We start from the raw sequence: 27,662 nt of genomic DNA, 5'->3' as shown, positions 1-27,662 counted from the left end.
TGAGGTGCTGGATCTCCCTTCTCCAGGTTTAGACTCAGTCCCCCTGATGCTTCCTCAGGGTCCCTTCACTTGGGTTCAGACCCAGTCGTGTGCTCCTAGTGTAACATTGGCGGGAAAGAGATTTGATTTTAATATTTCACTTCTTTGCTGTGCAGATTGGGCTGGTGGCATTTCTCTGATGAAACCCTTCAAGCAGATGGCTTGAGAAAAAAAATTTTTTTTCTTTACTCTTCTCTTAACTCCTTTCTTTCTCCCATCTTGAGCCACAAAGCTCATCAGCTTTGTCTTCTGCACTGTTCTCCTAAGTGGCCTTGGAGTGACCTGAGTACTTAGTGCTGATTAGTCCCCTGGGACATATTGCCGCTGTCAGACCAGCACAGCGCGGAGGTCAGGGAGCTAGCTGCCTGCGCGACGCGTCTGGGAGAGAAACAGCTCAATCTGCTGTCATCACGGGAGCTGTGTGTTTGCACAAACCCAGGGCCCTCTGTGTGTTTTGACTCCTCAGCTTCTCCAGGAGGTCAGCAGAACTGTTATTCCAGGGTAAACTCGGGTGTGAGGTCCCAAGATGGGGACTTTTGAAGTCACTGTGAAACAGGCCCAGTGGCAGCCTCCCCATCTCTGCAGGAGCAGAAGGGGTTGACCTGGGAAGCCTTGACCTTGACCTGACCTTGCTGCTTTCTCCCCTTGTGACCTGAGACAAGTCAACTGTCTTTCTGGCCTTGAATTTCGTCATCTGTGTAAAATACCAGGACAGTTCAGGGCTTCTAGGAAGTACTGACAGTTAGACCAGGATCCTCACCTGGCCCAGAGCAGCTACTGCAGAAACTGCCCCCTCCATGCAGTGGTCACCGAGAGGACGGGCTCCAGGAGTCCTCCGGGGCAGATAGATGCCCAAACCTCACGTTTTCATAATATTTCCTTTGAAACTTTACACGAATAACTCACAAACCCGGGCGGAAACTTTGTTTCAGTTAAGTTGCAGGCAGGCCCTCGGACTTCGCACACGGACGCAGAGAAGGGCTGAGTGAAAGGGAGCAGCGGGAGCAGGAGCGCTGCTTCAGAGCCTGCGGCCGGCCGGCAGCTGCCCCCGCGCCCGGGAAAGCGCCCCTGGTTTCCCTTCACCAGAACACCGGGCAGGCGGCAGGGGAAGCACCGGGCTGCGGGTAGATCGGGCTGCTCGCAGACTTCCTGTTGGAATCCAGAACATCCTGGGGTTTTAGTGGAGCTGGTCTCGGAGGAAAGAGGAGCCGAAGGGGGTGTGCAGCTCTCTGTGTGCAGGGCAGGCAGGACCACAGGAAGACTTGTTCGTAACTGACCTGGAACCATACATTTATTTTTTAAAATGAAAATCCACTAACCTTCTGTCTTCTTCTCACCCCCTCCCCACCCACTGTCTTATATTTTCCTGCTTTGTGGAATAATAGCCTGGCTTTGGTGCAGCAGCAAACCCTGGTTGACCTTTAAAAGCCCCAGATCCCTGGCCCCTGCTCTGTTTTGCTCTTCAGCACTGAGAGGGCTCTGAGCACTGCCGAAAAGGAGGTGGCAGGAATGGGGTGACCCCTGACTCGCCCTCAGTGTCTGGCTGTACCTTTGAGGTGGGAACCAGGAGGAGGAGCGAGGCTGTGGGGGTAGTGCCGGACCAGGAGAGGCACCAGACTCAGGCTCGGAGCTGGCTGGAATCTGAGTCCTGCAGTTTAATTCAGTTTAACAGGCCGCCTGCTGTGGGCAGGTGCCATGTCAGCCATGGCAGCATTTGACGCCAGGGAGTCAAAGTAGATGACAGGTGAGGGGCTCCCTCAGGGCCGAGAGCTGAGTCCTGTGATCCCTCTCAGGTGGACAGGGCACCAACAGGAGGGGAAAGAATCAGACAGAACAAGTCAGTGAGGGGACAAGACCGGACACTAACACCCTGGGTGGTGGGCGCACCAAAGCCATTTCTCTGAATAGTCACCCAGTCTGACCACGCCATCACCAATACCAGATAAACCTCATCTGGCCTGGGCCCCCGGATGTCCTGGAAGGGCTGCGTGAGCCTGCAGGGTCAGCCGGCTCCACATGGTCTCCCCTGGCTCTGGATCCAGGGTGGCTGGCGAGCTCCTGGTGAAACACTGCAGAGCTGTAGGTGCAAATGCCAGGGAGGCAGGCCCACTTCTGCCAAACAAAGAGCTTGCTAGACACGCCCGTGCTTAACCCCTGCGCCTGCAGAGGTGGGCACTCTGTAGGACGTCCCTCGGGACCTCCCGTCTCCTTGACAGTGTGACAAGGCCTAGGCCCTTCCAGCCCTCGTATTCTGCGATGACATGACAGTGTCCATACCAGGAAGATTCCATATCCCCTGCTCCTGCTGGCCACAGAATTGTCTGCACAGGTGCCCCTAACTGGGCCTCGGGCACACCCTTTTGCAGGTGGGACCGGCTCTCAGGCGTCCTGCTGACAATGACTCATTCGCTGTCCTCAGGGCCTGGCTGATCCTGTTGGCTGGAAGGTGTCCATCTTTCTGAGAGATCTGAGGCCAGGAGCACATCGTGCCTCTGCCCACACTGCTCTCTGTCCACTTCCTGGAAGTCACTGTCTGTGCCGCAGTGTACACACAGTTGTGCGCAGCCTCCTATCGCCTGTGCGTGTTCACCATTTCTCCACGTCAATGGTGCCGGCCTTCAGGCCAGGGATCCTATCTGCCCCCTTGTTGGCTGGGCCTGTGGAGCAGGACACACTTGGTTTTGCATCCCCTTGAAACACTTAAACCTGCGTGACCTCACCAGTAGAGTGGACTTGTGGCTTCTGCCTCTGTGGGCTGCTGAGGACTAACTGAGCTCATATTTGTGAAACGTTGAGTCAGAGGCTCCCCACATCCTGGCATCCTCAAAGCTAAGGCCTTTTGCAACTTCTTTCCTCCTCCCCACTCCCCAAGGCCCCAGCACTTCATTTTTATGGCCCGTTTACCCTCTACTTGGTATAGGAACATTTATCTCTGCGGCTTTCACCTTGTACACTTGAGCTACGTTAGCCTGGAAGGATGTGCCTCACACCTTGCAGGAGCTTCATGGATTCTTATTACACCCGTGGTCCACCTGGACCCAGACTTGGTCCAAGCTAAAAGGGCTCCCAGACCAGGAAACGGAGACCCAGAGAGACGTGCCTTGCCCAGACCCCACAGGTTTCAGGCAGAGCAGGGGCTCCATGTGATAGCCAGGGCTCCTCAGCCTGACCGGTGATGCCTTTGAGAGCAGGCACAGGGTGGAGTGAGGGCTGGCTGAGCTGATGGAGCGCTGATAGCAGCCTCTTCTGAGTGCGCACCACTCAGGGGGATGAAAAGGGGCCTCCGTTGATGTGGACTGGTGAAGCTTGTACACACACACGGATGCACACATACACGTGCATACATACGCATACATGCACACACAACACAGACACATGCCCACAACAGAGACACACTCGTACACATGCACCCATAGACACGACACATTCTCATACACACATTGTACAGAGACACACATACACACTGGTGCATACAGCCAAGACTGGGACTAGAGCAGGCACAAAGGAACCCAGGCTGCAACGTTTAGGAGGCTCTCACTTGCGAGCTCACGCAAGGACAGGCCAGGCCCGAGAGTGAAGGCCTCCTTACGTTTTGCACCCTGGGTGCCTGTGGGGTTGGCAGTTTGAGCCCCATTTTATATGACAGTTTGAAGGTCAAATGGCCAGTTAGGAGTGCACCTGAGGCTGTGTCTGCGTCTGCATCTGCAACTAATCCACTCCCACAAATCTTCGAGAAGTGGGGTGCCCTGCAGGGAGAAGGTTTGTCTCCCCAGTGGGCCTGCATGAGAACTCCACACAGGAAAGGTCTCTGGCTGGGCCTTGGGGGTCTGACTTAGGCCTGTGCTTCTCAGACGCTGCCCTACAGCAGAATCGCTGGGAGCTAGTGAAGGTGCCGATTGAAGGCCCTTGGTTTGCTAACAGAGCCCTAGGAGGTTCTGATGCTGCCCTAGAGACCACACCAGAAACACCTGTCCAGATGTTTATGCAGCACCTACTATCTACTCTGTGCCAGATCTTCTTTGGGGAGTTTCATTCACAACCCGCCGGTCCTCACCTGCCCTAAGTCCAACCAACCACCCTGTCAAACTGACACCCAGTGTCCTGCAGAAAGGTCCCATGACGGGTCCGATGTGCCCAGGCCTGCCAACGTTTGCCACTTCAGTGGGCACCGCTGCCCAACCTCACCACCCTGCATCTGAGCCCAGGCCAGCGAGACATCCATCCCCAGGACCAGGGAGGCATCCCTCTGGGGCAGCTCAGGCCTCCGTGGCGGCAGCAAGTTCCCTCAAAGGGAACTTTGTTTCCTCAGCCCCATAGCGGCCACTTTTAAAGAAAGTAGAAAAGTACTTACAGCTCCATCATGTAAAAGGATCAGTGTGCTTCATGTTAGGAAAACTTTAAATCTTGAATGTACGAGTTAGGCCAACTGGCAAAACAATAAAACCTGTTATTATAGAATTGTGTGAACACTACCACTGTAGACATTTGTGGAGTCTTCACTGAATATTGGATTCGGGTAAAGTGCTGGGGACAGAGCGAGAACCACTGGTCCTACTCTGCCCCCCTCCGAGGTGGGATTTCAATGTGAGAAGTTAAGCCCCACTGGTGGGTAACTGGACCTGAGTGCCCAGTGAGGGGGCAGACACGGTGCAGAGGGAAGTCAGGCGGGACAGCCCCTCCAGGTGAGGGTATCCGTGAGCGTTCTGATTAAGCAGGTGGTACTTACCTGAGCTTTGTCAGGGGGTGGGAGTGGGGATGGGGTTCCAGACACTGTCATTGAATGGGCAAAGGCTGGAGGTGGGGATGTACATGGTGTGTTTGCAAGCAAAGACTAGTTGGCTGGAACGTGAGTCTGCATACAGAAATGGTGGGAAATAGGGTCCGGAAGTGAGAAAGGAATCTTCTTGGATTATACACCAGTGGTTTGCCGGCAAATGCCAGTTAATGATTGGATTGAAAGGAAGTACAGGCAGGACTCTAAGATGATTTTGGAAAATCACCAGGCTGAGATTATCTGGAACAGGGCTAGGAATGGAGAGAAGAAAGAACATGTGATAATGCAAACTCTCCAGCTCCCACAGATCGTTACCATGGCTGGTCCACTTGATAAAGAGGACACAGACCCCAGGACATAGGAGTTAGGTGCCTGGCTCTGAAGGAGCAGGGACATTGACGACCCAGGTGAGGATGGAAGTTCATGCCTGGAATGCACGTGACCCAGGCTTCCTGATGGCAGGTCAGAATTAACACCTGCACTCTCTCTCGTCAAAGCCCACAGTTTGTGAGAATCCCACCTGTCTTTCCAGTGCTGTCCCCTGCACCCAAGCTGACTTGGGTCCCTGGAGCAGCACACTCTCTCAGGACCCCACATCTCTGCTCCAGCTGGTCCCTCCTCGGGCAGCTGGTGGAGTTCTGCCTCTGACTCAGAGAGGCTGCCACTCCCACCCCATACAGCTCAGTGCTCCGCTCTCTCCCACTCACTGAGCATTTCGTGTCCATCTGCGCTGAAGCCTTTCCTGTCCCCCAGAATGTCAGTGAAAGCAGAGGCATGGTCTTCTGAGTTCTGTAACCCAAAGCCTAGCTCCATGCTTACCATTCTGAAGGACTGGGTAGGTATTTACATACTGAACTAAATTTTAGTGTAATAATGCCCTTTGAAGTGATTTGGAGGTAGGACTCCAGGCCTGTGTGGCCAGGGGTGCATGGCTGGCTGAGGGCAAGAACAGGGTGACTGAGAGTTGGTGCCAGCGCCCTGAGCGATGGCACACAGCCCTGGGGCCATTGCAGGCAAGTGCTGGGACTGGAGGCAGAGACTGAGGGACACCAGGTGCTTCTTTAGCAGCTGCCGTGAAACCATGAAACCATAGCTGGTCCAGGCATGGGTTCCACACTGAGCACCCACTCAGGGAGAAATAGGCCAGGAGGAGAGGACAGGGGGTAGGAGTGTCTCTGGATAGTGGACCAAGGAGAAAAATAAATCATGATTTCTGTGGGCGGCGTCATGGGCTGAATGTTTGTGTGCCCCCCAAACTCACATGTTGAAACCCTTAACCCCCAATAGGACAGTGTTTGGATGGAGGCGGGGCCTTTGGGAGGTGATTAGGGTTAGATGAGGTCATGGGGTTGGGGTCCTGTGACTGGAGAGACAGCAGAGCTCTCTGTCTCGGGGCGCACTCACTGAGGGAAGACCCTGTGAGGACACAGTGGGAGGAGGTCCCAACCGCCCTGGCAGCCTGGTCTCGGAGTGCCAGCCTCCAGAACTGTGAGAAATAAATGTCTGTTGTGTAAGCCATCAGTCTGTGGTGGTCTGTCTGACATGCCGAGCTAAGATAGGTGGCTGAAAAGGGGACTTCGGGGTGACAGGATCTTCAGAGGAAACCTTGAACAGAAGTGTCACGGCTCCAGGTTTGTACCAGGGAAGCTGAAAATGAGAGGTGCGCCTGCTTGAGGTGTGATGGGCAAGGGACGCTGAATAATAGGAGGCCTGGGTCCAGCAGCCCACCTTTCCTGTGTGTGTCCTTGCCACACCACAAAGCCACTGGGTTCCTTAAGGGGCTGACACACGTGCCACGTACCATGTGTGTCTGTCCTGGATGATGCAGAGTGAACGCCCCCTGATAGAAATGCCCAGGCCGCCTCTGACGCAGGCACATGGATCCCATCATTTCACAGAGTTGGGCACGACGGCCACTCTGTGGACGTCAGGCCATGCCGGCCTCGCCCAGCACCAGCTGTCCGGACGCTGGTCAGGAGACAGGCCCCTGGAAGGTGGTGCACACTGCTGCAAAGAGCACCTCAGCACGGCAGCCTGACACGGCGGAAACCTCCATGTGCTGCTCGATCGGATCCGAGACCCTAAGGAATATATGAGGTAGTGGCCATTAAATAAACAAAATTACACCTTTACCAAAAAATCCTCACTTGAGGATATGCTTATGGATTTTAGAGAGAGAGGAAGAGAGAGAGAGAAACATTGATGTGAGAGAAACATCGATCATTTACCCCCACCCCCCTGTCCCATCTGTGCCCCGACCAAGGATTGAACCCACAACCTTTTGGTCTATGAGATGACGTTTCAACCAACTGATCCGCCTGGCCAGGGCACAACATTACACCTTTAACTCAAAAGTTTTTCAGTCCACAAATGTACTTTTTCCTGCCACCACTGCTCAGTTTTGTTACATCACCAAGCATCTCGGCCCACTCTGCAACTTTGACAGCAACACTGAGAGTCACTACCTTATGCAATTGACGTAAATACTTGTTGACCAAATGTACGAAACTTTCGTGATGACACCATATAGTTTGCAATAATCAGTTCATTTTGGTGTTGCAACTAGTGTGGCACGTGTGCCCCGAGACCGGTTCACACTCACGTGTCTAACAGGACTTCATGCACTGAGGCGTGTTCGCAGGGCTGCTGGATGAGGACTGGGCTCGGGGAGCTCCCAGGGATTCTGGGCGAGGCGGGACGTTGCAGAGCACCCTCTCACCGTCTGAGTGCAGGAGCCGGCCGGTGGCAGCCCCCAGGATGCCTTCAGTGTTGGCATTCTTAGGGGGGCAAGAGGCTAGATTCTAGGACAGACAAGTCCTGCTTCTGCCTGCCCGCATTATGACTCTGTCCCCAATTGGGAAGAGCCACCATGAGCCCCTGAGACCGAGCATTGCTAGCAGACTTGACACTGGCCAGATGAGTGACCTGTGCAAATGACTGACTGTCCCTGGGCCTCATCTGAAAACAAGGCTTCTGTAGGGCCCCAGGACCACCCCTGTCCTGTAAGTCAAGTGGGAGGCCAGGGCAGGGGTGAGGTGGGGAGGGATGGCTGCACGTCGGAGTTCCTGTGCTCAGGCTTCCAACCAGAGGTTGCGTGAACGGGGAAGTCACAGGTCAGTGACCTCAGGCCTAAAGGGACCAGAGCTGACCCACAGCACAGAGCAGATTCTCCAAAATCTTGGACCCCACTTTCCCTACAGTGCCCCTTCTGGGAGCCTTCTCAGCAACTTTGGACTCGCTCTGGACTCACCAATTGCTCCTGCAATTTCATGGCCTTGTCTTTTGGGGTCTCTGTGAGTGGGGGCTTCTCTGGCCTTTTTTTTTTTTTAATCACCAACAGAGCAAGAACAGTTTTCTGCACACATGTACTTTGTATAGGCTTCCTCATGGTGTGTTCATGTGTGAGGGCTGAGTATTGTGCGTGTGTGTTAGCACATGTCCCCATGTGTGTTGGTGTGTGTGTCATACACAGGGGACTAGAGTGAAAGCCAAGGCCCAGTTCATATGTGTTGAATTATTTTTAAGAATCGTTTACCTGACAGCACTTTGAAAGGGCTCTGCAAATATTAGGTGAGTTCGTTACCAGCTTTAGACTGAGGCTTCAAAAACTTCCTGATGAGAGGAGGAGCCTGGAAGTCCCGGTGGTCTCGGGGAGCCCAGCCTGGTGGGAGTCTTCGCCGTGCTGACATGTTGATGCTCTTGCATTAAAGAAGAATCTGCCACACGATGGAGGGGTCAGGGATGGACGCCAGGGTGGCTCTGTGGGTAGGTAGTGATGTTAGAGAAGCAGGTGCACTTGTGTTAGGAAGCATTTGCTCTTGGCCTGGCTGCCTGAGCCTGCCTTATACCGAAAAGTCACTGGAGGGGCAGTCAGATACCCCAGGAGAGGAGCCCAAGGGCTCCCCAAACCTGCTGTGTCCAATTCATAGGTAGAACCCTGTTTATCTGCACATTAGTTCCTAGGGCTGCCATAACAATATACCACCAGTTGAGGGTTTGAACACCAGAAACTTATTATCTCACGGTTCTGAAGGCTGGAAGTCTGAGATCAAGGTGAGGCAGGGTCGTTCGACCTGAGGCTGTGAGGGGGAATCTGTTCCACGCGGTCTCCTGTAGCTTCTGGTGGTTTGCTGACGTCTTGATCCTTGACTGGCAGCAAACTCCAATCTTCACTTGGCATTCTCTCTCTCTCTCCAAATTTCACCTTTTTATAAGGACATAGTCACACGGGGTTAATGGGATTAGAGCCCATCCTAACAACCTCATATTAATTCGATCATCTGCAAGGACCCTATTTCCAAACAAGGTCACATTCTAATGTACTGAGGGCTAGGATTTCAACATATGAGATCTGGGGACACAGTTTGACCTACAGAAGTCTGAGTATTGCATGTTTTTGGCTTAGCTGAGCCCACCACCCAGCCCCGACCCCAACTCTCAGCAGGTTTGGGTCTGAGTGACACTAGCTATAGAAGCCCCAGTTTGAAACTGACAGAGAAAGGAGGAGAAGCTGACACACAGTCTCCAGAGCCTTCCTTGTTGTGCCCACCCCAGTGCTCCCACAGAGGAGGAGACCTGCTTCCCAAACCCAGGACCCACAAGAAGAGAGCCTCATGTCTGGGTTTGCCACCTAAGATAATAAAAATGACAAGCACAAGTTGATAAGAGGGCCAGAAAACTCAGGGCATGCCGTGGTCTAGAACCCATTCTGCCCAATCCCCACCACCTTCTTCCTTCACTAGCTGCCGAGGTGGCCCCAGCCAAGATGGCGCTAGGGTGGCAAAGGGCCTCCTGGGATGAGGAGGGAAGGCCAGAAAGCGTGAGTGCCATCCTGGCTCTGCCAGGAAGCGAGTCTGTGACAGTAGATGGGCCGTCTCTCTTCCTGGCCAGGGACACTCTCAGACAGGCCCCAGAACCCTGGTGCGTATCTCCCTCAACATTGTGTTAACCGGAGCGCCACACAGGCTATGCGGCTGCCCATGGGCTCACATGAGCGAGCTCAGGCCACTCCTGGCAGTTGTCTGTGTGGAGAAATTGCCCAAGGTCTCCCCACAGAGCTCTGTGCACCCCTTCTGTTCCTGGCCTGAGGGCTGTCCTGGCATTGCAGATGTTAGGACTGGAGGATAGTAAAGGCCGTCTGCTCCCCTTAAGCCAGATGTGGAAACGAAAGCACAGACAGGCAAGGTCAGCACGGGTGGAACCCCCGCCTCCTAGTTCTCAGCACTTCGGTTTCCTCCCTTGAAGCCACAGCCTGCAGGCTGTATCTGTTCCCCCGTCTTCCCTCCAGTCTCCGTAGGCAGTGGCGAGTGGCTTTAGAGAGTATAATCTACTTTGCTACGGTTCTGGGAATCTGCTGTTGACAGGTGTGGAAACCACAGATATGCAGTTCGTCACAGATTTTGCTTGGTACGTCAGGCTTGAAACAGCGGTTCTTCTTCATTTGTCCCTCGCTGCTTCGCTCCTCAGGATGGCCAGCCCCCACCCTGCTCTGAGGGCTCCGCACCTCACACGCCCGCATGGACACGCACACACACACACACACACACAGAGGTGTTCCTCAGGGTTGTAGAAAGAGCTGCAGGAGACGGTGCGTGTGAGTGGATTTAGGAACTCTCAGGCTCTACAGCACGTCAGGGGTTATTAACGTGCACGTTTCTCAAGGGCAAGGACCACGTCTTCCACTCAGAAGTTGCCTCCCCCGCCCCCCACACAGCCTGGAATATTATTAGACACAGAGCTGGTGCTTATTGAATTGAAATCTAATGAGCTGAAAATTGCTTTAACAAAGACCCATTTTTTTTTTTTTTTAGAAAACAGCATTAACATCCACAGGCCCCTGACCCCAGAGGGTGTGAACTTGCAGACTCCTGGCGCCCCGGTGCTGGCGCACCTGCCCACTCACCTCCAGCTCTCCCACATGCAGGGGCCCTGGCCCTCTCACTGCGGTCCTGGCTACATGGGGCCCAGAGTCTGGGGGCATCTAGGAGCTCAGTGGGAAGGAGCCAAGGCGAATGACCTCTAGTGGACCTCTAGCCAGCACTGGAAGTTCATGTTTACTCAATTAATTAGTGCTTCCAGTATATATTTATTGACCACCTACTAAGTGGTTGTAAACTCAGCAATCACCAGAGTAACTTTTTAAAAATACATATTTGGGGATACCATGTCTAGGGACTCTGGTGATCCACAGAGGTGGAAAGTGGCTGGAGCACCCTGGGCGGTTCTGGCGGCAGCCAGGGTAGGACACGGCTGGCCCTTTTCCCTGTACGGCAAGCTTAGTCCGTCGGACAGGACGCTGCCCCTGCCCTCAAGGAGCCAGGCATCTAGAAGACAGGCAGAGCACTGGCCCAGAGAAGGGCCTTAACACTGAGACTCAGATGGAGGGCTGGACAGGGCGGTTGGTGGGGAGACAGTAGGAGTGGTGGAGGTTCCCCAGAGCTGATTGCAGAAGGCTTCTGTTCTGGGGAACACAGAGACAAGAGTGCAGGGTGAGGAGTAGCCAACCTCACAGCCACATCCACCTCTTCAGGAAGGGGAGGAGTGTGTCTGCAGTTTGGGAAATGGGGACAGAGGAGAGACAGTGTCTAATGTTAGTCATAGGGAGTAAGTGGCCCATCTCTAATTTATAGAACCTGAAGACGCTTGCAGGGGCTTCCAGAAATCTTTGAGACAGTCCTAAAAGGGAACCTAGCCAAGGAGCCCCCGGCCTTGGTGGCCCTTCAGGGACCAGCGCAGCCAAGTGTGTCCCACTTGCCTCGAGCTGTCCCCGCCGTGTCTCTGAGGCGTCCGTACAAGGCAGGGCCTCTCCCCAACAGGGTTGTTCTTAGGGAGCTTACAGGCCTGTTGACATATGCAGCAGCCCCATCCTCGGCAACCCACTGGGCATGGGACGTCCTGAGAGGGAGGGGACAGGGTTAATCTAAGGGCTGGGGGAGGCAGAGAAAGGCCTTGAAACCAAGCAGTGAAGCCAACCAGATTAATAGAGGAAGAGAGGGGGGTAGACCATTAGGAAGACAAAGAGAAAATCATGCTGGAGCAATAGAAAGGGAAATCTAATATCAACTAGGGAAAAATAAATGGAGATTAGGGCAAACAAATTAGCTTTAATGGGTTCAATGCTAATACAAGAATAACAGCGAGCTGTGAATGCCTTTGAGGGGAAGATGGGATAAGGAACCTGAGCAGTCATGCAGGCAATAAAGACTACGCAGGGAGGGGACAGGCCGAAGGAGCAGTGGCAGAGAGAAGGGGCTCTGAGGGTGAATGGGTGGGAGACCTGGTGGGAGGGGCTGCCATGTTTGGCCAGAGAGGGGCAGGGAAGGGGCTGGGAGGAGATGAGAAGGGGGAGTAGGGCGATCAGCAGGGGTGGAAATAAAAGCAAGGCACCTGGAAGAGACTGAACACAGAAGAATAAAACCTGGAGCCAAGGCTGTGGGGGAGGGGTGAGAATAAGAGTGGAGGGGCATAAACCGACATGGAAGTGGGGAAATATAAAGGAATTAGGTTTGTTCTCTGAGTAAAGAAAATCATAAAGTCATAAAATTAGGCCCCAACAAAATGAAAACCTGGCCAGAATTCTGAAGTGGGTTTTGGAAAGTGCCCATGCTTGGTGGTAATGGGAAGTCACATTTGCTTGTAGAGAAGGGCTGAGTGTCCGGGAGCAGCCACGCTGCCAGGGCGAGGCTGTGGAAGGAGCTCCGCCTGGGCCTTATGGGCCTTAGCCGCAGTGTCTGCCTGCCCCTTGCTAAGGAAGCAGCCTTGGGCGAGTTGTGAGCCGTCTCCTCCTCTCAGTTCCTCCTCTGTAAGGTGGGGATACTGTGCTACCTCCTTAATGACTATTCGGAGAATTCAAGGAAAAGATACGTGTGTCTTGCTCACCTGGCTCCAGAGTAAGCACCTCCTACCAACTGGCTACAGTGTTATTGTTAAGAATGACTCCTGGAGGAAGGGGTTGGATAATGACAATAGCCTTGCTCTCCTCCTCCTTCCCCTCTTTCCTCTTCTTTTCAGTCCAGAACTGCTAAAATGCCAGCCGAGCCGAGGTCTTTCCCAACCAGGGGCTAATCCAGAGGAAGCCTCTTTGTCCACCTTTGTCTGCCTGCTTCTGCCCTGACTGGCTCGCTGTCCCCATTGGGGAAGGAAGAACAGTGCTAACCTCCCACCCTCTGGGCTGATCTAAGGGAGAGCATCCAAGGAACTAGACTTCTTGTCCTATTGTTCCCAAGGCCTCAGGGGGCCCTCCAACTGGCCAGGACTTCAGAGTGTGGGTGGCTGGGAGCTGAGCTGGTCCCCATGGCCGCACCACCTGGGGCCTCCTGGGCTGCTGTGAAAGGCCCAGCCTGAGGAGCCACAAGGCTCCTCCCCATGGCCTGAGCCCGATACATTTAAAGTGGATGTCGAAGAAATGATGGAAGGGCCAAGAGGAAGGCCTCTGCAGTCATCCCCTGGGCTCCTGCAGGAGGGCACACGTCTGTGTTCCTGGCGGCAATATCTGAGCCCCCCTCTTCAAACAGCTCGTGTCTAAGAGTGCACGCCTTTGGAAGACAGAGTTCTGCTCAGAACAAATAATGCACAGGCCCCACTGAGATTACGTGGGACCTGCTTTCCTCCCTCTGTTCTTCCTTCCCTCCTTCCTTTACTCCAATAATTATCTCATTCAGCACGTACTGGGTACCTACTGTGCATTATACTGGATATTAGGGCTTCACGGATAAAGCAGCCACATCCCCCACCAAGGGGCACACCGTGGATGCAGCAGGACACGGGCAACATAAATACACCCTACGCCGCTGGCATGTTTAAAAGAAAGGACCAGGGACAAAAAGCAGGGAAGGAGGAGGCCTTTCTGTAGGCGGTAGCTTCCTGAACTAATTCAGGTATGAGTGTGAATCGAACAGGAAAAGGTAAGGAAAGGGCACTCTGGCACAGAGGACAAAACAAGGACACAGGAGGACTCAGATGCTCTAGAGGAGGAACAGCAGTCCTGTATGGCTAGGGCATCAGGTTCAAGCCTCAGACAGGCAGGAAAGGAGGTGAGCCAGGGTCAGCTGCTGTGGGCACCTTCCTCCAGATTTAGTAGCTTAGACTTCACCATGCAGGTGATGGGGACGTGCCCCGTTTTCTTAAACATGGGAATGACATCGTCAGGCTTGGGTTTCAGAAGTCCTTCTCCCAGCGGAGGGTCACCTGCACAAAGTTGGGCGCAGAGACCAGTTAACCCCTACTCACCTTTGTCCCAAAGTACACATCACTCAGGTTTTCTTTGGTCACATGGAAAAGACTCCGTCTCTCACCCTCTCTACATTGTTCTTTAACACGGCGCCCTGCTGTGTCTTCCTCAGCTCCTATCCAGGCAATAATTGCACACTTACTCGTGCGTTTCCCTATTCCTGCATGGAGGCTTCGTGAGTCCCACGTCATCAGTTCTAGCAAAATGCTTGGCAACTGAGAGCTAGAGGCTCAGTAACCATGTGCCAAGTGGACAAACGAACCCATGGATGTGTTTGTGCTGGGGAGGCCTGGGCAGGACTGGTTAAGTAGACATTCAGGGGGGAAATGTCATGACTTGATGGGCACTCTGCATGGGGGCAATGGAAGCTAAGGAGGCCTGTCAGTTCACATGGCGTGTATTTACTGAACACCTGCTACAAGTTAATGATGAACCAAACAGACATGGTCCTGCCCTCCTGAAGCTTTTGGTGGTGGAAGACAGTTACTACTCACACATAGAATCATGCAAATAAATGTAAAATTAAAATGTGAGTGATGAAGCCATTCAAGAAAGGTGAGGGGTGCTATGAGAACATCTAAGCAGAAGCCTTAACCTGCCCTGGGGGGTGAAGCCGCGCCACCTGGAGGAAGTGACTGTGCTGGACTGTTCAGGGTGGGTAGCAGTGGACTAGATAAGAGGGATGAGAAGACTTCCAGGTGGAGGGAACACACCAGGCAGCTGCAGAGGAGATATCCGGTAGGAAGTTGAATGTAGAGTGGGGGAGAGATCTGGGCTGGAGGTGCTGGGGAGCCCACGGTGCATCAGTGACTGGGTAGCAGGCCAAACAACGGGATCGGGTGGGGTCCCTGTGGAGGACTGCACCGAGTGAGCACAACCCTGCATTTGAGAGAAACCTGAAAAAAACTCAATATAATAGGACAAGCAAAGGCAGAGAACCTCATTAAAAAGAAACCACAAGTGTGTCTGAAGGTATAAAGAACCAGGAGACAACACTGCCGTGGGGACCTCCTCAAGAAGGAGAACACAGCACCTCCACCTCCACATCGTCGTGTGTGCGAGCTCGGGCTCAGCCTGAGGGGCCGCTGGGCAGCAGGGAGTGGACGAAGGACGGAGGAACAGCAGTGTGGAGACTTTGTGAGAAATCTGGTTGAAAATGACAGGAAGCAAACATTTTATAGTCGAGGGAAGGGTGTGTATGTTGAGGTAGGGGCTGGGGCGGCAGCATGTGGATGGATTCCACTGTGTTTGTAAGTCCAGGGGAGGACCCCAGTCAAAAGGGGAGGGTAAGTGGTAAAAAAGGAAGGGAGGAGAGTTTATGGAGTATGGACCCAGAAGAGGCAGAGGGCGGGGGATCAACAGGAAATAGCTGAGTCTCCAATCGTTTCCCTTCGGAGCCAGAGGACAAGCACAGAGACAAGGCCAAGGGCCACACAGCCACTTGGGGCTGCAGGTGCAGGTGCTGCCTGCAGCATTCCTTTGTCCTCATGGGAGGGCCTATGTGCCACCACCTCATGGACGTGGGAGTGATCCCCGGTGTGGACACAGGGTGGAAGGTTGGAACACTGGGCTTATTCCAGAAAGGCACCAAGCCAGGGGACAGCTGGCAGGCCACAGTGGAGATCACGGCCTGCAAGTACGCCTGCTGGAGAGACAGCACCAGGGGGCTGCGAGACCAGGCCAGGCTGGCATCGGCACTGCCACGCCTTGATGGAGGGGTGTGTGCACAGCACGGTTTAAAGAGCACCCCCTGCCACCATAGTCTTGTCAAGGCTCAAACCCTCAGCACACACTCTTTGGGGCTACAGTAAAAACCCTAAGGTAGTTCAATGGAAATGCTCGCGGAACAAGACATTGTACCATTGTCGCTTTAGGACGGGGCAGAGGTGTGAGAAACCAGACAGCAGGTACCAGTGGAAAGTAACTGAGTCCGGGGCTTGGAGGCCCAGGGTGGGGAATGCACTCCACAACCATCACCTCGCCCCTCATATCTGTGAAGCATTTGTCTATCGAGTGTGCTTTACCGAACCATTAATTAAACCTTTGTGACAGGTGCTAGGTGTACAAGAGCAAGGCGCCTGAAGCCCTGCAAACAGGTCCGGTCACCAGGCAGTGGGGTCAGGGCTGTGGAAGCCACCTGCGTGTTTAGGGCTTGGAGTTGGTGACTCTGACAAGAATTTCAGGCAATGAACCTCATGTCCTTCCACCATCCCTACTCCTCAGCGCCTGGAAGGGGTGAAGAAATGACCAAAGAAAGCCTTAATCTGTACTTCTTAGTCTTCAGAGTGGCAGTTACAGAACAGTCGCAGGGGTGTGAACTACAGCACAGGGAACGCAGCCAGTAATATTGTAATAACCGTGCACGGGGCCGAGTGAGGGCTTGGAACATCGGGGACAGCACTCTGTAAAGCAGATGACTGTCTACCCACTGTGCTGTACACCTGAAACCAACACAGAATAATATTGAACATTGTCAACTGTAATTAACATTTTTTTTTAAATAAGAAGAAAGTCCTAAGACTTCCCCAAATGGTCACTCTTCCAAAGAATACCTGTTTGGACAGCAGGCTTCACCCAGAGCTTTGAGACCTCCACATAGCCTCGCTGCAGGATAAACCCTCTCCGGCCCCGGCAACTTAGCATTCCCTTGTCTGAGGGCCTTCACGCTCAGAGCCTGCTGTGTCCGGCCAGGCACCTTGTCTTCCTCCTCTACACTCGCCATTCCACGCCCACGACCCTCTAGACCATGCAAAGGGCTTTTGTTTAGGAAGCTGCAAGCCTCTTCCTGGTCCACAGCTTCCTCCGGGCCCAACCAGGGGCTCCCACTCATTTTTAGCTTCCAGACTCAAGCCCACCTGTCCACAGCCACACAGAAAGGTGGTCAGCACAGTGGGTGTCCCAGCCCTTCGGTGCAGGAAGGCTGCACCCACCTCTGGGCATTTGGTGTGACTCACCCAAAGGAGTCCACTCCCCCACACCGGACACAGGAAGGACAAACGACCTTCCATTACAGGGACTCTGCTCCAAACCTCAAACCAGAGGGGCTGTCTCCATCTGCAGCCAGCAGGCTCCTTCCGAGCACTCCTTCCGGCCCGTCCCACAGCTGCAGTGAGTCTCTTGTGTCTCGAGAGCACTGAGACCTTGTGCGTGGACTTTTGTCCCATGGAAACTTCTTCACCTGGCTACCTCCTGGCCATATGCTCCATGTGCTCCTCCCTCCCTTCAGCTTTCTTCCAACCACCCATGGGCTTCGTAGCACCTGGACTTACCTCTCTCAAAACACGTCTTCCTTAGACTGCATCGCTCCTCGACGGCCTGGTTTCTCATCTTGTCCAAGGTGGTACCTGATTCATGGTGGGCACTGGGCATGTATGTGCTGGGAAAAAAAGAAATGGAAACTGTAATATAAAAACAGTACGAATTATTATTCTAGAAAAAGGTGGTGCTGGGGTAGGGGGTGTATAAGTAGTTAGTTATTGTCTTAAATTTTCTTTACCAGCCATTGCCCAGTTTGCAACACACAGCTCCAGACCAGCAGCACAACCCCACCCGGAACTTTTTAGAAACACAGGTCCTTGGTTCCATCCCAGACCCGCTGATTCAGAAACTCAAGACAAAGGGCTCCGCATTCCGTGTTTTACCAAGCCCCCTAACTGATTCTGATGCGAGCTCAAGTCTGAGCACCGCTGCCCCCCCCCCCCCCCCCCCCCCGTCTTAGGGCGGAGCTTGGGCCATAACCTGCAACCATAACCGACATTAAAAATCAGAAAACCTTGACACTTACATCAAGATTTTCAGCTAAACACACACTTCTCCATTCTCACCCCTCCCATCTTTTTACAATAGCTGTGACAGGTTAGCAGCAGATGCAGTAACCGGTTCTATTTAGTCCATTCAATGGATAACAACACTAAGTTTGAAACAAAACCCAACTTTCTCAAATGATAAAATAAAAACAGGCAACGTCAATGCAGGAATCAGCCCACCTCTCTGAACAATAACCCAGAGTCACTCAGAAACCAGTAAAATAAAATAAAGCACCAGAGAATTCAGAATTTGGGGGCATGAACTTCTCTTTCCACTCACACCCGTGCTGACTGACCTAATAAGTAACCTTTCAGGAGGGGGCCCGGGGGCCGTGGGCTTCTAAGGATCCTGGTCAGCCCTTCAAGATCAGTGGAGTACATTCAGTGGAAATGGGGTACATTTTTAAGTCAAAATACCCAATTCATGCTACCCCAAAGTGGTGTTTGGCTTTTTTAAATCTGTTGCCTGTCTAGGGATGAGGAACCCCGCCTGTAGGAAGCCTCATTCCCAGGTACAGAAGCCCTGGCACAAACACCTAAGCCTGGGTAGGTGACCCAGGAGCCATGTTCTGGGAAATGGGGGGAGAGCTGGACACTCGAGGGCTTGTCTAGGTTTGAGTGGCCATCTGGCGCCCCCTTGTGTTCAGTGTCTGCACCCCAAAGAACTGAAGGCAACTAGGAGGGAATGAGGGTCAATAGGCTGCAGCCATTCTCCAGGGACAGGCTGTGGCCAGTGAGGATCCAGAGGGATGGGCTCAGGAGTGGGCCTAGGACACTCCTCTGCTTTCTGGGAGCCCTGATGCCCTCCAGGTTCCTTTCGGCCCTGGTAGAAAAGCATTTGAGGGCCATGTTGCCTGGAATGGGAAGGTTGGAAGTTCTACCCAGGCTCACCAGGAAGATGGCTCATCATGTCCCTTCTGCCTGGAGTTTGGCCAGTGGGCTTTTCCTCCTGACTTAGTGCCCAGGACAGAAACTTTTGGCCTTTTTTTTTTTTTTTTTGAACATTGACTGTTGTGCCAAAGACAGCTTGGGCCCCTGAGGAGACATTGCACAGCAGTTCTGAATGTGCTAAGTCAGTGGGCGGTATGGGCACGATGTGCCCAGCAGAGGCACTTCCCACCTCGGCTGTAAATAGTCCTTAACGGGCTTACCCAGCAGGCCTGGCTCTGCTCTCCTCCTCGCCTGCCTGCTCCCCCGACAGGCACCCGCAGGGCTCTATCCTCACCGCTGATCAGCACATCCTGCCCTGGAGGGAAAAGACTTCATGCCCAGGCTGTGGCCGCCTCGGCGCAGGGCTACAGGGCCAGTGCCCAGCTTCTAGGGTCGGTCCTGGCCGTGGGACCCACACCAGGAGGCATGGCGGGAACCTTAGCCGTTGGTTGTATCTTGGCTCCTCTCCATACAAGCTGGGTCACTTAAGTCATATGAATCAATCCACAGAAACTCTCTAAGCCCAGAGTCCCCATCAGCATACGGGAGCCCGCAGCCCTGACGAAAGCCTGGCTCGCTCTAGGGAATTGATCAGTCTAACAGACAACACCCTTCTCACTTCTCCACCTTGCCTGCAGTTCCACCACCTGGACTGGTTTCCTCCTTTGCTCCTTTGCGCAGCTAACACTCTCATCTTCAGGCTCAGCTTAGACCCCTCCAGGAGCCCGTCTGTGGTCCCATGAGCCTGAGGTTGGTCCCCTTCTGTGGTTCCATGCCCCCAGCAGTGGTCATGCGGTGTGTTAATGGGCTGTTGGCAGTCTAGGCCCCACTTTCACAAACCTCGTGAGGCAAGAGCAGAGGTCACATCTGCTGTATTCACGTGGGCATCCTCGGGGCCTGGTACAATGCCTGCCCCAGAGGAGGCACGCAATACATGTGTTGTTGAATTGGCGGGCGCACTCAGAGTGAACTGGGCTGCCCCACTTGGCCCTGATAACTGTGCTGGGACTACTGTCTTCTCAGGCCACGGAGGGCTGAACCAGCTGGGAGGGGCCTTTGTGAATGGCAGACCCCTGCCGGAAGTGGTGCGCCAGCGCATCGTGGACCTGGCCCACCAGGGCGTGAGGCCCTGCGACATCTCCCGCCAGCTCCGTGTCAGCCATGGCTGTGTCAGCAAGATCCTTGGCAGGTAAGCACGAAATTCACCACACACCACCTTCCTGAAGGGCCAGTCTCTGCACCTGCCAACTTCACAGACACCCTCCCTCCCAGGGACCCAGGTCCCAGGACCGGGACAGGGTGTGGTAGTGCCTCTGGGGTCCCCCGGCCGATGCTCTTCTGTTGTGTTCCTGCCCTTTCTTTCTTCCTCCTTTAGTTAGCCTTTTCTTCTTTCCTTTGCTCCTTCCTCTTTCTTTTCTCCTTGCCTCTTGTCTCATTTTCTAAAGGCTTCTCCACCCTGCAGCAGGAGACTCTTCCCCAAAGGTCCTGCCTTGCTGAGACTGAGGGTGGTGGAGCCACTAGGGAAGGGACACGCTACAGAGGTTGCTTCCAAGGTGGAACCCCTGCACAAGGGACTTCTGAGTTTGTGCTTCTCAAACTATAACTCCCCGAGCACTTATACCAGAAGCACAGGGCTGCTTGATGAAATGCAGGTCCCTAGGCCTCCACCCTCTCTGGCAGCCAGTGTCAGTCTCTCTGGCACCCGGGCCTGGATGCTGTGAGCTTTATGTGATGACCAGGTGACCCTGCATGTTAGAGTCACCTGGGAACTTCAATTAAAAAGAAAAATTCAAGGCCTAGGCCCTGGCCCATGGCCATTACAGCAGAACTTTAGGGGAAGTTCTGTACCCTGGTTTGGTATTATTCAGGCCCCTCAAATGATTCTCATGTTCTAAAGCCAGAGCTGAGAACTGCCGAGCTAGGGTTCAGGAGAAAGCAGGAGCAGCAAAGCCCTGTGTCCAGGCTGATGTAGCCACATAACCTGGTCTGGAAAACCACTCTTATCAGAAGTGTCCCCAAGGCACACGACTGGGAGCTTCAGGTCAGCTCAGGGCACCTGCATCCCTTCCCCAATAAATGTGTGTTTGAATAGGTAGGTGGGCAGATTTAGGAGGAGCTACCGTTTAAAGAGGCAGAGGGCCTATCACTAAACTGTGGGAAGCTCTGGGTTCCCGATGAAAGTTGTCAGGGAAGAGTGTGGCCCCTTCTGGGGTCAGGAAAGGGGGCCCTGGGATGGGCTGAGTGGATCAGAGAGGAGGTGGTCCCTAGGTAGTGGCAACAGACAGAATTTAAAGAGTGGATGCCATTTCATGGCAGAGGAGACCAGAGAGTCTCCAGAACAAGGAACCAGCTGGGGATGAAGGGAGGGGAGGCAAGGAGACCATGGGAGCAAAGTCTCGGCTTGAGGAGCTGGACGAGGCCAGAGATACAGGCAAGGCAGGGATTCCACCCTTTATGAGGAGTGGTTTCAACTTGAACTAGGTAACCTGGTAGAAAGCCAGTGCCGGTTGAGGGGGTGGGAGAATGGGGAGCAAAGGTGAACCAGCAGACAGGGCAGAAGGCCCAGTGACCCCAGCTGGTCTCCTGGGGAGGGGTGAAAACCCCAGGATGGCTGAGGAGAAGAGTGAGTCATGCTGGGGCCAAGAGAAGCCGAAGGGAGGAAACTGCCACTGTGAACCCGCAATTCACAGGGCGCCTGTGTGAACGCTGTCTTTCTTAGAAGGGAATCGTTTCCGCCCCCTAAAGTGGGCCCTGTAGGTGCTCATACTACCCAGAGGGAAAGGAAAGGGGGAAGCCAGGGGCCCAGGGGTGAGTGCCTCAGCAGAGAGTCTGGCCTGGCAGCAGCACAAACCTGCCTATGCAGGGGAAACCGCACTGGAAGGTCAAGTATTTGAGGCCAGTCCAGGGGGCACGTTCTATCCTGCACTCCTCCCCAGAAGCCTCAGAGGGGATGAGGGTCTGGCTATGCCCTCCAAAACACCGTAACTGAGTGTTCTAGGAACCCGTCTATATCACTGTACCAGCTGGTGTTGCTGTGATAGGCTGCTGTCGGCTTCAGTGAATTGTTTTGAGAATGCTTTCAGTGCATTTGCTCATTTCATGATGGGTGATTTACAAGTGCACCTGCCCACACTGGGCTGAGTGTTCAGTAGTTTTTGATCAAAAACAACATGACCCCCTCCCCACTCCGCTCCACCCTCCCTATTCACCCAATCATACCCCAGGCAACTGTTTTTTGTTCCCTGGATGAAAAATGTCCTCAGAGGGAAACATTTTGCCCACGTGGAAGAGGTGAAACAAAAAACAGCAGAAGCACTAAAATGCATCAAGATCGACAAGCTCAGAAACTGCTTTTAGCAGTGGAAGAAAGTCTCGATAGGTGTGTTGTATCAAATAGAGAGTACTTTGAAGGTGACTGAAGTTTAAACACGTAAGAATGAGTACACAATTTTATAAATAAATTCTGGTTTTTGGGGGGGGGTCCCCCCATCCATGTCCAGAGACCCGCCTGCCTACTGGATAATCTATGGGTTGTCTATTGGAGTAGGTACTACGAGACTGGCAGCATCCGGCCTGGGGTGATAGGCGGCTCCAAGCCCAAGGTGGCCACCCCCAAGGTGGTGGAGAAGATCGGGGACTACAAGCGACAGAACCCCACCATGTTTGCCTGGGAGATCCGAGATCGGCTCCTGGCTGAGGGCGTCTGTGACAATGACACTGTGCCTAGTGTCAGCTCCATCAACAGGTGAGAAACAGACGGCAACCAGGGGCCTTGGGGCGTATGAGAGAGACCCGAGGAAGGCCCTGGCTTGTGGAGCAGAGCTGGGAAGGGGCCCCGGAGTCAGGCAGGAGCCCGCGGGCACAGGGCAGGTATCTCACCCCCTTGCCTCCTCGGGCCACAGGCAGCCCGTTGCCTACCTGGCTGTACTTTCTGCAGTTTCCTTCGTTACACACCACATCATTTTTCATTCAATAAAAGAATCTTTTCCTTGAATTAATCCTTTCTTTAGCCACAAGACCCCTCATGCAGATATTCACTCAGTTGTTTAGCCAGTTATTCACTCACTACCTTAATCAGTCATTTCCTTCCTCACTCATTCATTCATAAACACGTAATTCATTGTTATACACTAGGCCCTGGGGACACAAAAGCTTTGCCCTGGCAGAGCTTACTTGTACAGTGTGGTGGGAAGACAAGTGCTGTACAAGTGCCCACACAAACAGTTGTGAAAATGCACCTCTAGCCCTGCTAAGGAGAGGAACATGAGGGTGTGTGAGCTCGCATGGAGTGGCCTGGTTTATGAGCATTCTGAAAACGTGTCCTTGAGTAAGAAGTAATGAGTAGGAGTTCACCAGCTGCAAAGGAGAGTGAGCTCTGAGACAGCGCATGCAAAGGCCCTGTGGCCAACAGGATCTCATACAAGAAGCTGAAAGAAAGCCAGTATATAAAGAGGAGGGTAACAGGAATCAGGCTGAGGTGGAGCCATCAGCAAAGGCTGCCCGCTTGGGGATAGGGGCCAGGCTGGTGTTCCTGCCTCTACCCTTGAGCACCAAGAAGCCCTTGGCAGTATCAAGCATAGGCTGACTTACATTTCAGAAAGTCCAGTCTGTCTGCAAAAGGGAGAAGAGACTAGAAGCTCGCCTGTGGGTGGGGTGGCCAGTGAACGACCTGACGGGAGAGTGTGGGTGGAGGGGCACACTGAGGCACTACAGTGAGGTGCAGAGAGGGACCAAGGCCAGGGAGAGGTCAGAGCGCAGCACCTGAAGACAGTTTGAGAGCAGAGCTGGGGGCAGGAGGGTGGTGCCCCACCTGTATTTATGCCTTGAGTGACTGGTGGTACCTCCCATGAAAAGGCAACGCTGGGAAGACCAGGTGTGAGGAGTAAGGTCGTGGGTGTGATGTGGACAGGTTGAGTGTGAGGTGCTTTTAAGACCCGAAAGTGGGATTTCAAAAAAGCAACCAGATCTGAGGCAGCCACAGGTCCTGTTTCTCCCTTGTCTCTCTACGGGCCTTTCTTCCGTCCTTCAGAATCATCCGGACCAAAGTGCAGCAGCCCTTCAATCTGCCCATGGACAACTGCGTGGCCGCCAAGTCCCTGAGCCCAGGACACACGCTGAGTAAGTGTCAAGGGTCTGCAGGCACACTCCCCTGCACACACATGCCCATCTGTGCACACATGGGGACGCCCACACGCCCACACAGCCCCCTCTCTGTGTGGGCCGAGCTCTTCCGCGGGGACGAAGCCCTGCCGCACTCCAGGGACGAGTCACTGAGAGTCACTGAGATCTTTAGGAGGCACATCTGCTGCCTTGACTCTAGAACCCCTCCCACCGGCACCCTGACTCCTTTGTGCTGGTGGCCGGGACTCTCGGGCGTGTCCTTCCCGCAACCTGACCCTGTCCCTTTCATGCCCTGTAGTCCCCAGCTCGGCTGTGACACCCCCGGAGTCACCCCAGTCTGACTCTCTGGGCTCCACTTACTCCATCAACGGGCTGCTGGGGATCGCCCAGCCCGGCAGCGACAGCAAGAGGAAGATGGATGACAGTGAGTGTGGGGGCACGGAGGGCAGGATGGGGTGCAGGAGGGCAGTTCACTCAGGCTGTGATGGGGCAGAAGCCCCACTTCGGCCCCGGACTTTGTAGTCTTGGCAACTCCTGGCCTGCAGCATGTGGCCCTTCTCTGAGGTGGCCACAGCCGTGAGGCTCTGAGGCCTGGGACACGGGTCCTTTTCCTCCCTCTGCAGTTCAGTCTGCCTCTCCACACTGGCCTGGGGATGCCGGCCTGGGGATGGGTAAATGGGTCTCCTGAATGCTTTCTCCCTGCGTGGGGGTGCCAGGTGACCAGGACAGCTGCCGACTGAGCATCGACTCCCAGAGCAGCAGCAGCGGGCCCCGCAAGCACCTCCGCACGGACGCCTTCAGCCAGCACCACCTCGAGCCCCTCGAGTGCCCCTTTGAGCGGCAGCACTACTCCGAGGCCTATGCGTCCCCCAGCCACACCAAAGGCGAGCAGGTGAGAAGCAGGGTGCGGAGGTGGGCTACGGTGGGTAGGGGCTGAGCGAGGTACAGTCTGTGAAGACCCCTGGTCTGCCTGCAGTCCTGCCACCAAAGCAGCCAGAAGTTGCTCTGGTGGCTGGGGGCAACAGCTTCATGCAGCTCCAAGCCCAAAACATCAGATGTTTTACCAGACACTGGTACTTCTTCCTTCTCCTCCTAGCCCTCTTGGCTCCCCTCACCCATACTGAGCTCAGCCCTTTCACAGGGAGCCACACAGCCAGGTGGTGCCGTTCCCCTGCCCTCAGTGCCTCCCCAGACCGCAGGGTCAGGTCCCAGGGCTTTAAGCTGCAGCCCGAAGCCTTTACACCATGACCTCAAGCAGCACTTCCAGTCCCACCTCCGGCCACTCACAGCTGCACACCCCATGACCCTGCATTACTCACGTCCTGAGCATGCACTCTCGTTCACACCTCTCTGCTCAGGCACACCGTGTGCCTCCGAGCAGGATGCCTTTCCTCCCACTTCTCTGCCTGGAAAAGTACCACCCAGCCATTATGACTCAGCTCAAGCATCCCTTTGCCCAGGAGTCCTCCCCACCCCTCCTCCCCCAAGGTATGTGTCCCCTCTCCCTCCTGCGCTTCTGCACGTCAGCCTGCCACTCCTGACCACTTCTGATGCTGGATCGCAGCTGGACACAGGTGTAATGACACAGTGGGCAGCCTCTTGGAGCACCTTTATAAAATCTCTACCATCAAGCGTCATGCCCTGTTATAATAGACGCTCAGGAAAAGTGGGCCGAGGGAACCAGTTGAGAAATCCAGGCAATAGATTGCAAGCTCCAAGGGCATTCTCATTCCCGCTGCCCAAGAGAGGTGACAGTGTATATCGGGCTGGCTTCTAGGAAGGCGGCAGAGACGGCAGACATCGCCCCTGGGCCCAGTGAGTGCCGCCGCTCTGACAGAACTTCCAGGCTGCCTCTGGTCACTGCTATCTGTCAACAGTCACATGTCTTCCCCGCGTCCAGCTCCCCCCCACCCAGCCAGTAGGCCAGCTGAGGAGTTTTAGGGCCACGTCTGCTTCCCCTCTTTGCTCACACTGTCATTGTCCAGGAGTGAGGCAAACACTTATGCCTTTAAGAACCAAGTAGGACGATGGTGATGAGGTTACCAATCAGCTGAACCACTGCCAGTGGCCATCTGGGCAGCTGGGCCCATGCCAGTGCCTGCAGCTGGGCAGGCGATCTGCGTCAGCGATTTTATCAGCCTGCGCTGTGGCAGCCACAAAGGGTGCAGAGAAAGCTGTCATCAGCAGACCTACGGACAGGGCTGGGTGCTCATCGAGAGTCAGCGTATGGCTCTGGAGGGAGTGGGGTACAGCCATGGGAGCCCACCCTGTTCAAGGAGCCTGCACAACCCAGCGTGCAAGCACTAGCCATTCTGGCAGAGTGGAAGAGCCCTGTCACTAAGGCCCTGGGCAACTGCTGGGCTGCAGAGCCATCCCCTGGCTCCATTCCTGAGCCCCGCCGAGGGACCCTGCTCGATCTCGAAACTGAGACTCTGCACCACGCTGGCACACCTGCACAGGGGATTGTGGGGTAAGGGAGTCAGAGCTAGAGGGACCTTGGGATCACAAAGCCCGGGGTCTTCAAGCCCTGGAGACGAGCCAGGGCCAGAGAGGGCAGGGAGGGCCTGAGCAAGCAGTGGTGGGGATCAGGCCTGAAGCGCCAGCATCACTGAGACTGGCCGACTGTGGCAGAGGTGCTGCTTCTAGGTGGTTTCTGTGCTCGAGACTGGAAAAGAGAGTTTGAAAGCCATGGAACTGCTCCACCCCCTCATCCTCCAGGCAAGGAGACTAGACCCAGCATGTCCATCCTCTATCCTTCTCCCCCCAGTGAGTCACCTGCTGGTCATCGTTCACCCGGCTTCTGGGCGGGGAGGGGGAGCTCAGCCGGAGTGGTGACTTTCGCACCTTAGCTGACCTACCGTGCTGCCAAAGGAACACCCGTGTCCTTTCACCTGGCACGGCAAGACCCTCTGGCCTGGGCAGCCTAGAGAAGTACAGGTCCTCACACCTGACCTCAGCGTGGGGCAAAGACATGCCATCTTTTCTATAAAATCACAAAGAGGGAGAGGGTTCAACAGAAGCCTCACGTGGCTATCCCGGGACCGAAGCATCTCTGTCCCGGTTTCACTACCAGACTCAGTTAGGAGTCTCTGCAGCTCTCGTTCCTGTTGTTCAGGTGCACTGAGCAGCAGGTCAACAGAAGTGAATGGTAGAGTGACAGAGGCCGAGAACTCGCAGCTCCTGACACTTCGATAACCGAAATAATAATGCCTGCGGTAACTATTTACAGAGCACACGTTGTTCCGGGCACCCTGTGCTAGGTCCTCCACGTGTGTGCAACACCTCAGTCCTTCCAGCAGCCTCGTGAAGCAGATCCCATTGCCCCTGTTACACAGGTGAGAAAATCGGGCTCAGAGAGGTCCGAACGCTGCAGCTTCTTGGCTGGTAGTGCAGAACCAGAGCTCACCCAAGTTCTAAAGCATCGTGCCACTCTGCGCCCAATTCAAGTCCAGTCCCCGTGAGAAATCCAGTCATCACGGAGATGTACAAGCCATTCTGTGCAACGTCACCAAAATATCTGGCTGTACAGGTTTGGGGTTTTTTTCACCGAATTTCCTGGATTTTGGAGCAGCTGTAGGATTTCAATAGGTATTTTGGTGTGGAAACCACACATTCATAAGGCATTTTAAACTTGCCTTACCCTCTAGAAATTAGGTATTTTGTCCAATTTCTAAGCCGTGCTGTGAGTGTCTCCACCCTGCCTTGAAGCTGCCCCTTGCGGGCGTGGAACCGCAGCGCCACTGAGTCGGTAATTGCTCTGCAG

The 27,662-nt window shown here is 54.3% G+C and overlaps 1 protein-coding gene across 4 annotated transcripts in view; it reads left to right on the top strand.

Moving 5' to 3' along the window:
• Positions 1 to 27,662, top strand: part of PAX8 (paired box 8) — a 56,618-nt gene that overhangs the window by 7,297 nt on the left and 21,659 nt on the right. For 2 of the 4 annotated variants that reach the window (XM_045193888.2, XM_024558521.3), the window contains exons 3-7: positions 19,802 to 19,967; positions 22,326 to 22,523; positions 23,808 to 23,896; positions 24,198 to 24,323; positions 24,616 to 24,791. In XM_045193888.2, the coding sequence (XP_045049823.1) occupies positions 19,802 to 19,967; positions 22,326 to 22,523; positions 23,808 to 23,896; positions 24,198 to 24,323; positions 24,616 to 24,791 (755 nt within the window). Of the gene's footprint in view, positions 1 to 19,801; positions 19,968 to 22,322; positions 22,524 to 23,807; positions 23,897 to 24,197; positions 24,324 to 24,615; positions 24,792 to 27,662 lie in introns of all 4 variants that reach the window. The other 2 variants (XM_045193887.2, XM_045193886.2) reach the window with 1 other exon arrangement.

The sequence above is a fragment of the Desmodus rotundus genome, chromosome 5 (assembly GCF_022682495.2).
Source record: "Desmodus rotundus isolate HL8 chromosome 5, HLdesRot8A.1, whole genome shotgun sequence".
NCBI classification, from domain to species: domain Eukaryota; kingdom Metazoa; phylum Chordata; class Mammalia; order Chiroptera; family Phyllostomidae; genus Desmodus; species Desmodus rotundus.
Note: the sequence above shows the minus strand (reverse complement) of the source record. Positions and strands in the feature narration are given on the sequence as shown.